The sequence below is a fragment of the Clupea harengus genome, chromosome 2, assembly GCF_900700415.2.
Source record: "Clupea harengus chromosome 2, Ch_v2.0.2, whole genome shotgun sequence".
Lineage (NCBI taxonomy): Eukaryota > Metazoa > Chordata > Actinopteri > Clupeiformes > Clupeidae > Clupea > Clupea harengus.
The window spans coordinates 26,765,327-26,776,109 of NC_045153.1; the positions used below are offsets into that span (position 1 = coordinate 26,765,327).

At 39.1% G+C, this 10,783-nt stretch overlaps 1 protein-coding gene across 1 annotated transcript; it reads right to left on the reverse strand.

The window, feature by feature from the left end:
• Positions 1-799: 799 nt before the first annotated feature.
• On the reverse strand, positions 800-5,980 carry hnrnpa3 (heterogeneous nuclear ribonucleoprotein A3). The gene is made up of 11 exons (XM_012836484.3): positions 5,880-5,980; positions 4,745-4,867; positions 4,254-4,400; positions 3,948-4,158; positions 3,766-3,855; positions 3,580-3,651; positions 3,427-3,489; positions 3,211-3,339; positions 2,992-3,117; positions 2,837-2,905; positions 800-2,746 (listed from the first exon to the last, which is right to left on the reverse strand). The coding sequence occupies exons 1-10, from the start codon at positions 5,883-5,885 to the stop codon at positions 2,853-2,855; spliced, it is 1,020 nt and encodes a 339-aa protein (XP_012691938.1). The 5' UTR covers positions 5,886-5,980; the 3' UTR covers positions 800-2,746; positions 2,837-2,852.
• Between the last annotated feature and the right edge of the window lie 4,803 nt (positions 5,981-10,783).

The following is a 10,783-nucleotide window of genomic DNA, read 5'->3' on the forward strand; positions in this document are numbered from 1 at the left end:
AAATCTGCTTCCGTGTGAGCTGGGTTTTTCATGTGCGATGGCTTAAACTGCTCTAAATCTATGAGGTATTTCTGAAACGGAGCTTGACATGCTCTTATGCAACAGCGCCTCATTGTTCGACAGCACCCCATGTGAAACATGCATGACGACTTCACAAAGCTCCACTGACAAAACACTTAAGAAAAGCGAATGGCTGCATATCGTAGTGTTTGCAGTCACAGGCACTCAAGCCCACAAACATTACCTTTGAACACCAAGCCCATTTTCCATTTCACAATGCCTGCCCTCTACACAGCATAGGGCTGAGCAATACAAACATTTAAGGTAGATTAAGTGCCTTTTCTTCTCCTTTACCTTCTAGTACCATGAGTCATTTTAATTACAATCAGTAGGGTGGACAGTTTAAGCCACTCGCCCCCATATTACGTGGGCCATGAGATAGAAATCAGTTTAAAAAAAAAAATAGATTGCCATTACTCAAATTCTGTCATTCATGCCCTCACCTGTTCCAAGAACCTGACTGGTCAGGCATGTACAATGAGAGTTTTATGGAAATTACAATGGCGTGTAGGTTTACACCAATCAAATAACTCAGTATGTGGAATCTAAGGCTTTAATGGCACTCCTGCACTGTGTGTATAACCGCTTTGTGTACCCTCTTGAAACCATAATCAAATGACCTTAGAACCTCTACTCACGGGAGGCAAATATCAGGTTCCTATACAGCATTAGAAAAACAACGAATGCATATAGTGTGCACAAACACATATGTAGGCGCTCACAGCAAGAAAACACTCCATTGTTGGAAAAATGCTTTATTTATAAATAGGCAGTTTATAAAAAGAACACAACACTATGTAAAACCCTGACTGCTGTAATACTCTTAAAAGGACTTGCAATAGAACATCCTGAAATAGGCCCACCACTTATTTAAGTCAGTAGACAATCCACCCATTTATGTTTCCCTGCTTTAATATTCTCACAAAGCCGCACAAGCCAAGAAGCAGTTGCATACCTTCACAATTGATCCCAGCATCAGCAGCGCTTTTGAAGTCCTATTACTGTCAGACAACATTTTCAAATACATATACATTTTCGATCATGAAAACCTTTGATAAATTATATGTTAATCATTTTGCATGGCTTTAGAACCCATGTGCCAGCCTCATTGTTGCCAAATGTCTATCCATTACCATCCTTCTTCCCCATTTGTGATGTCTGAAATGGATTAGTAGAACAGTAATTCTTGACCACGCATACATTGTGAAAAACACTCATCCTTACCCAGCCTGTACCATCAGTTGATGGGGAAATGCTTCTTTTCCCAAAATCTGAAAATGAAGCAAAGTGGTTACTCTTACCTTGTTCTAAGACACTGCTCCATCTTCTTTTAATCTGCACTGTTTCTGACAGTGCAACCACTCACTCATTCCCCTTCAATCATCTGGATCTCAATCTAGACCTACAACACACGCTGACATGCTACTTGATTCTCAAAAAAATCCAGGAACTTACTAGCTTCTCCTCCAGGGGCTGTCTCCTGAAGATACCACTAGCTCTCTCGAATGAAGATGCTGGCTATTGGACGAGCAAGAGACACTGCACAGCTTCTTCAGAAGTTGTAGTTGTTGGGATGCTGGGCATAATTCTGCCTCCTCTTTTCTGTAAGAACTCGCTGACTGGTCGACTGTTCTGGGCTGGACAATGTCATCCCTCAACACACTGTTTTACACTTGCCCAAAGTCAGTATGATGCCACTTGAGAGAAAAAAAAAAAAAACCTCTTCTTGCACAACTGGAACATTTAACTTTTCAGATGTCTTCAGCCTACAGTTGGACTAACAGAGGCCCCTGTTGCAAAGTCTGCAGAACATCTTCTCAAATAAGTTTGAACATACATACAAGAATATCAATATATCTACACTTGCATTGGTGAAAATGAAATACCCATTTATGTCCATCTGCCTCACACCCAATGACGCACTACACTACATAAGATAATTTACTACACAACTTTATTTATCTGATGTTCCACTTTCCAAAATATGTTAACAATCTAGAATTCTTTTTGTACAAGTTGTGTAAAAACACATGACCTCCAGTTCTTTGATGTCTAAGCTGCATACACTAGCTCTTCACACAACCAGGGATAGACAACATATACTTATAATACAAAAATACACTTCACACTGACAAGAAAAATCACCAGTGGTTGAAACTCAAAACAGTCTTTAAAATAATATAAAATAAAGTTAAAACTGACACTTCCTGCCTTTTCTTCATCAGTCAATAACAAAGGAAAGGCCACAGAATGGTTTTGTCTACAGGAAACAAATTCAACACTATTTCAAAAGCTGACGGTACATTTACTCAAAACAGTTTTGTCTTTTTTTCTTGTTTTAATTCCTTAAACCACTAGCACAAATCACACAGGATTTTATCAGGTGCACAAGGGAAAAGATTTTCATTCCGTGGGGTGAGGTGAGGGAATCTAGCATCAAAGATGATGAAAGGAATGTAGACGCTGTTTCTGTTGTCACTAGCTACACTCTTGCACTGTAGCTAGGGTGTAAGGGTCTTGTCAAAAGGAGTCTCCAATTAAAGCTGCAGTAACTTTTTTTCTTTTCTGACTATGGATCCTGGCTCCTCCAGTGTCCTTCTACTGCGCTCAGACGACTGCCTCAATGTAACCTGCAGCTTTCCTGACAACTCCTTTGCTCATCTCCTCCCCTGCTAAGAACTGATGCCTGTTGAATGGATACAGGATAGAATATATTGTTATTCTACAATTGTACATCTTCAGTCTGCACAACTGGTTGCAGATTAACTGAACTTACCACTGATTAATGAGTGTTAATATCGCCGAGAGCCATAGCCACCGCCTCCGCCGCCTGAGCCATAGCCACCTGAAAGGCAACCAGAGATGTTAAACGGGGACCCAAAGACCTCTGTGATTTGTGAAGTGCTGCAGTGTCAGAACAAGAGTCTTTACCGCCATAGGGTCCACCTGAGTTACTTCCACCAAAGTCATTTCCCTTCATGGGTCCATAGTTGGACTGCTGGCCACCATAGTTCCCAAAGTCATTGTAGTTTCCACCTCCTCCTCCACCAAAGTTCCCTACAAAACACAGAGGCCAGTGATGAAATATTTACCTATATTAACCTAATTAGGTTTCGGATGGGACGCGTGCACAACATGCTGGAACAGTACCTCCAAAGTTTCCTCCGTCGTTGTAGTTATCATATCCTCCAAACCCCCCTCCATTGTTGCCATAACCTGGATCGCCACCATAGCCCCCCCGGCCCCCTCCATAGCCTGGGCCACCACCATAGTTTGGACCTAAGGGACAGAATTGCAGACATTACACAATGAAGAATGTTACCAAGCAAACATGTTAATGCTAGCTCTTTTTCCTTACAAACATACCATCTCCTCCAAACCCATTGTAGCCATCACCTCCATAGCCTCCTCGGCCCCCGCCGTATCCCCCTGCAAGTTCAAACCATGACATTTGATGGTGAATAATGAACTGAAAACTGCCCTTATTCACAATCTGAGTTTAGGTGAAATAATGCCTACCTCGGCCAAAGTTACCACCTCCAAAGTTACCACCTCCACGGCCCATGAAGTTTCCACCACCTCCACCTCTGCCTAACAAAACAATTAGTGTAACAGTGAGCCCACAAGCATATTTTTTAGTAGTTAAGAACAAATCAATTCTTTGTTACTACTAGTATTAGATAGTTCAAGCGAGATTTCACTTACTCCTCTGGTTATTAGCTGCTTGCATTTCCTGTTTGGGCAACGCTTTCCTGACCTCACAATTGTGGCTATTTATTGTGTGATATTTTTGAGCTGCAAATGAAGATAATATTTACAATATCAAAAGTGATAAACAAATATAAAACTCAGTGCTGCTACCTCTGCTACAATTCAAAAGAACATACCAACAACTTTATCCACAGTGTCATGGTCATCAAAAGTAACAAAACAAAATCCTCTCTTCTTGCCAGTTGGACGGTCTTCCATTACATCGATGCTCTCAATCTTCCCATAGCGTTCAAAGTATTCCCTTATATGATACTCCTCTGTGTCTTCTTTGATCCCACCAACAAAAATCTTCTTCACCGTTAGATGAGCTCCCGGTTTTGAGGAGTCCTGGGGCAAGAAAAAAAACGTTGTTTACTAAAAAAAAACTGAAAAGATCAAACCTCTGACACATTAACTTCCAACAGAAGTGCAGAAGATCATACCTCTCTGGACACAGCCCTTTTGGGTTCCACCACGCGCCCATCCACCTTGTGAGGTCGGGCCCCCATTGCAGCATCTACTTCTGTTACACAGGAGTACGTCACAAACCCAAACCCTCTGGAGCGTTTGTTGGCTGGGTCTCTCATAACCTGACAGGAACACAAGAGGTAGAAAGACCACTTGTTGAAAGATTCATTTGTGTGTTTGAATGTCAGACTAGCTCGCATTTACATTGCAAATGATTTATTCTCATTTCAGCAGAGATTTAGACCACAAAATCAAACACCCAGAGCTCTCAACACCTGCATCTGACTGAACCATTGCATACAAAATGGACATATGACAGGCTATGACTTAAAATGAATAGTAGCTTGAACAGGGCTTAATAACATACGTTATGAATTATGTTGTGCACATAGAGTATATTACTGCAACAGTGTTTGAAAAATCTCAACATGGATGCCATGCATCCCTGGGAGACATTACCACGTACCACGCAATCTGTAAGCTTCCCCCATTGCTCAAAGTGAGCCCTCAGACTGTCTTCTGTCGTTTCAAAACTCAGGCCTCCGATGAATAACTTTCTAAGCTGCTCAGGCTCCTTGTTCTCGTGACCCTGTTTAAAGTGTTGCAATAAAACACAAACTCAGACAAATGCATAATATATATACAAATAAAAGCAAACACAATTAGTACTTTTCCCCATTTCAAATCAACAAGGTTAATAATACTTTTCGATATTTAAAAAAAAAAAAAAAACGCTTAGTAACTTGAAGGGGAGCGTCCCTGATAAAATTCTTTCCGGTACGCCAATCTAGAACGTTGCGCATAAATATGGGCTGGGCAGAATGGCGTATGGGGGTACGTTGTCTGTAATCATTTTCCCTGGGTGAACTATTGGTGAAGGTGACAATTATTGCAACTACGTATGTAACATACACGTTTACATGTTAGGCACTGCAGTTTACCATACATGTCAGGTAGACGTGCCGCATCGAGAACATTCTGTCGAGCTATTCCCGCTGCGCCATTTTAGGTCTTTCCTTCGACTCCATATTGTTATAATGGGAAAACAACACTTGCAAGTAGCTAGCATGTATAATACTCTAACCAAACACAGGGCCGATAGGAATGAACTAAACAGTTTATTTAAACAGCGTCTTGAAGCTAATTCATTATTAAAAGGACTGAAATGCAGCACGGACCGAATGGTTCTGCGTCGTGCTAACGTTAAGCACATACAGCACGCGCCTAAGTTATTGTTTTTTCTAGCTAGCTAGGTTGACATATTTGGCATTAGCATGAATATGGACTAGCTTTACATCAATATTGTGAGTTGCAAGAGAGGACACTACGTGACATGATTTAGGAGTCACGTTAGACTATAGCGAACAACCAAAAGCGAGAGTGTAGGCTAACCATTTCCTACCAATGCATCCAGCTAAAGATAACATGGCTAGGAAGCTAGCACCACTGACATGCCTAGAGTGAAAATGCTGTCCACAGCTAACTATTCATTTGAGCATCATAAGCGGTATGTCTAATTCGTCCTGACCAAAAAAATGACAGTTGTACACTTCTGGTCTGTAAAGTTGTTCCGAAACACTGCATAAATAAATGAACTTCACCTCCATATCGCCACACCAGTATACCCTTTTCGCCGCTATGTCAAGGAACAAGGCAGGAATCGATGTCAGAGGGAAAAAAAGAGAAAAGCGATCCTTCAATGGGCTTTTCAGGCACTATTAATCAAGCCAGAAACGAGTGTAATCGAGACAGCTTGGACCATATTTACTTTTTTAAATAGCTCAAAATGTCTTCAAATGCCATGTATATTATATAATATATATTGTTGTTGTAGGACTATGAGGATTTCGACTAAAAAAGTTACTGAAGACAGAGCTGTAACCTTATATTAGAACTGAAATGGATAAAAATGGCTGGGAGCCGCAAACTATTGAACAGGAGAACGGACTCAATGATGAGGTATGGCAAAATACAGAAAATAAGACAAAATAACAATAATACAATGACAAATAACAATGACAAAAACAAATCAATGGCAATTAAAATTGCCAATACAACTGATGAATACAAATAAATAAATCAGGCCAATCATATGATTATGGAAATAATTTGATTGCATTATGTCAAATATTATAAAAGGGAAGTGAAACAAATGGGGAACAAGTTAAATAACATTAAAAGTTATAAAAGGACATGGACAGCTTACAGTAGACTACATAGCCTCGTTATAGTTTGAGTTAAGCCACTTACAAAATGTAAAGAATATTAACAACAATAAGAATTAAAGCAGGTAATAATAGTAATAATGTCAGGTTGATATGGCCTTGTAGTCTACTTTTTGTTAAATCTGACCCAGATTGGGATGTTTTCATATGTTTTAGTTTTTGCAGTCTTTAACAAGACAATTATTTGACAATTATAAAAACATATTTTAAATTAAGAATATATCTTACTAATAATTGAGAGCTAATGGTTGGTCATCCATGGCATCAAATGTCATAGCCTTATTCTTTTTTTTAAAAGTTAGTGATGCAAATGATTGGAATAAATGGTCAAATTCTGCCATCTGCAGGTGATTTGAAAGGCATTGGGCCAAGGCTATTTCAATTTCTGTGGTTTATACATAGTCTTTTAACACAGCTTCACAAAATCCCTAAAATAATACCAAATTTTCTACAGATAGCCTTATAATTAAAATTACTTTATGCATTATATATAATACTTCTTGAAAAAAAATATCCACCTTTTGTTTAGATATCTTTATGAATAGTTGCTCTGAGTATTTTTAAACGCACATAGAAATTCTGTATCAACAAAATGTTGTGTATAAAAGTCCATGAAATTTGTAAATTATACCTGTAAATGTGGTCTTTTAAAACGGGAACAATGGTCTCTGGTGTATTACAAAGCATCATTAGATGACGCTGTTGGTTTTCAGGTGTCTTATTGAAAATCCGAGAAGCATGGACTTCATTCAATTTATGACTACTTTATGGGATGGAATAATGTCTGTCATTATCATTACAGTGGGTGCGAAAAAATACAGCCTTCATAAAAATAACACTATTTCATTTCCATTAAATTATAACTTTCATTTATTGGCCATGTAGGTGGAGGAAAGGCAGGGGGTTGTTATCACTTGACTTACTAAGATTTAATGTGAAACAAAGATCTTAATTTGCCTGTTCAAATACAAATGGGTAGATACTTGAATTAGCTATAGATAGCTCAACTATTTTTATGTACACAGGTATGCTAGGTAACATCAATAGTATGTTAATAAAGGTTTAATAGAACAAGGAAGTAGTGAACTAATAATTCATGTTTGCCAGATTTTTTTGTACATTAAACATCATTCGTTCTTGGGATAGCTTACATACTGTAGAAACTCTAATTTTCTCTGTTTCTCTCTCTCTCACAAACACACAACAAACACCAAGCAATGCATTTAATGCCATCACGATAAATCCACTGAAATATATTCTATATTTCACTCTGTAGATTACTTGCCATGAAATCACCACCTATGTTTGTTCCACTACATTTATTTCCTAATTAAACTGATAATGAGATTGAGACCTGGTAACATAATTTTCCGCTTCACTGCTTGGCCTTAATTAAGGGAACAATGCTAAGTTCAAGACTCTGGAATGCTCCGTTTGTGACACGAAGAAGTTATCTAGTAGGGCTAGGGCCACTACCCTGGCGGTGTCATTTCAGTCATGGTTCTCAATCATAGACTTGTTTTCTAAAGAAATGAGATCTCTACTTCTTTATGAATACAGCTGCCATCACATGTCAAACTTGTCTGCCTCTGTTTTAAAGCAATTTGTTGACATGTGCAGGAAGCCACAAAACACTACATTATTTGAAAACAAAACAACAGAAGCTATAAAGCACTGGTGAAGTACAGGAGTCAATGCAAAGCTGGGTTACTCAGAGGAATACATGCTTTTGGAATCTCTTTGAACAAATCTAAACCCTCTCTCCTTCCTCACCTACTTTGTGGAACAAAGCCCGGATGTTGCAGGACAAGTAATGAATGCAAAAAAAAAAGTCTGGATAGGACATCTTCTCTCAAACGAGAGGAGGATCAGTCATGTCTGTGATATCCATTCAGAGCAGCAAAGAGATCGTTTGTTTGGCCTTCACTGAGTAAATTCTTGGAATGCCATGACCTGGGCTCCCTAACTGACATCATCATTGGCTGCGACTTACTGGCCATCCGCGCAGTCTGCGATTACTTGCAACCTCTTTGTCCAAGATGACTTTGTGAACTGAAATGTGACCTGAAACTAATCTGCTTGAACCGAATGAAGCTGCTGCACTGTTTTTCATTGAGGAGATGTGAGGAACACCTAGCATCATTTCACAGAGCATTAAAGCTGGAAAGGCAGAGGATGGCCTGATTGTGGAGGACTCTCGCCAGGCAGTATCTGACCCTCACAGATGGATTCTGATGGATGGGTGTGTTGCCTCCATGTGTCTCCTCCGTGCAACCCACGGGTGGTGTTGTTTGTATGGCTGTTCATCACACCTCCTTACTCTTTTTAGAACTGCTGTGACAGTGTGCTGGCAAGCAGACACATTGTGGCGTACTCTTCTACTACTGCTACAGTAGCCCGCGACTCAGTCATCAGTCTGTGGCTTGATGTGTCCTCGCAGGCCACATTGTCATTTCATTGTGATGCAAGGCCACACACTCGTCATATTCACATACTGCATGTATTTTTCTACTTCTTTGCTGTAGAGGAGCTGTAGATTCTCCACAGAGGCTCGTAAACAAGAGGGACTAAGCTTGACTTTGCTCACCTTAGTTAGATTGAATCAGAATTTTCACTCTGAATTCAGCTGTACAGCTGTGAGTGATTCTTTATAACACTGATGTGACCAATAAATTGCTTTGATTTACTGAGCACTTGCTTGGTCCAGGATTCCGCTCAGGAACGCGTATTTGGCAGATAAATGTATGAGGTAATCAGATCTGGAAATAGTAGGCACTAAGACGATGTAGTTTTAAAGACAGCACTTAAGACAATAATTAATCCAAGTTTTATATCCTTTTAAAAATCCAAATTATGTTTTACCATTTATATATGACAGTAGCCCCTGTCAGCAAAAGGTGTGTATAAATCTTTGTGAAATTGCCTCGTTAGTCAGGGCATGTATGTTCATTACGTGCCAGTTTCTTTATTCCTGTCGAAACCCTTGGGGCAGATTTGTCAATCCTAGTTAATCAAGAATTTATTTTGGTCGCCTATACATACATATTGTATGTATTTACAATACACTATATCTAACTTGGATAGCCTGCCTTACACTAATCAGAATCCCCCAAAAAATATTCTGTAATAATTGAATTGAAGAAAACGGATGATATGGATAAGTAATGTCGGCTGCACTTGAACTCCTTCAAGTAGGCCCCTTTCAGACAGAAATTCACCAGTAGATGGCGCAGTGTGCCATTTTAATAATATTCTCAAACAGAAATGCAAGCTGTGACAAGGGTATCAGTTACTGTGGATTTAATTTAATCTTTCATATAAATAAATACATTATTGGTTAACCCTTTACACACCTAAAAATCCGGTGAGAGACAGAAATTATTCTGCAAGATACATTTAATATTGCTTCTAGAAAAAATTGTCTCACAATTTTTTAAGCACATTTTCAAATCAAACTTCCATAGTCCTCATTGTATTTACACGAACATCAGTAAAACAACTATACCTTCTGAACCACCATGCACACCATGTACTTAGGTTTCAGCCCAGCATTGAAGTTCAATCCTCCAGTTGAATTTGAGAACTTAAGTAAAATACTGTTGTTTGTGTCAAATTTGATGCATATACAAAATACATTTATTAACAGGTTAACATAAAATTACAGAATAATTGTAGGCTAACATGAAATAATACTACCATCGCTTTTGCAAAGGTGGTGCTTTAGTTTGTTTTCAAAATATCCTCTAGATGGAGCTATAATCCGTGGAACCATCAAACCATACCGTTACTTTCTCGGTAGATCAGGTAGCCAAAATATTAATATTTTCCGATGCTCTCATGTTGGCTTGCTGTCCGAATAAACGTTTCATGCTGTTTTGTCCGTAGTTTACTACTGGTCATTCGAAAGCATTCTTCATCTTTGGACAAATAAGCATTACAAATAAACTCGAGATGACAAAAAAAGAGGAAAAAAAACATATGACGTTTCCATGAGACATGCCAAACTGAGCCTTAAACATAAGAGGACTATTATAGTATGAGTGTTAGGCTATTGTACTGTCGCATCAAATAGTTGGGAATATAAGTAGGCTAGCTCTGCAGGCCTCTATCCTCAACAAACAGGCCTATTTAGTTATCGTCACATGTGAACTATGCTCAACTGAGTTAAATTCGGACATAAAGTCGCAATCACTAGCCAAATTCAACTCGTCAAGCCCAGCACGTCATTACCTGGAGCAGCGCAGACCCAGCCGCAGAAGGTAAACGTTGACCTTGCCCTG

Bases quoted from the DNA above. Each gene is read 5' to 3' on its own strand.
- hnrnpa3 (XM_012836484.3), bottom strand. The intron at 4,159-4,253 runs GTATGATCTTCT...TTCTTGCCCCAG, and splicing joins AAAGGGCTGTGTCCAGAGAG to GACTCCTCAAAACCGGGAGC. The intron at 3,118-3,210 runs GTACTGTTCCAG...TGTGTTTTGTAG, and splicing joins CGACGGAGGAAACTTTGGAG to GGAACTTTGGTGGAGGAGGA.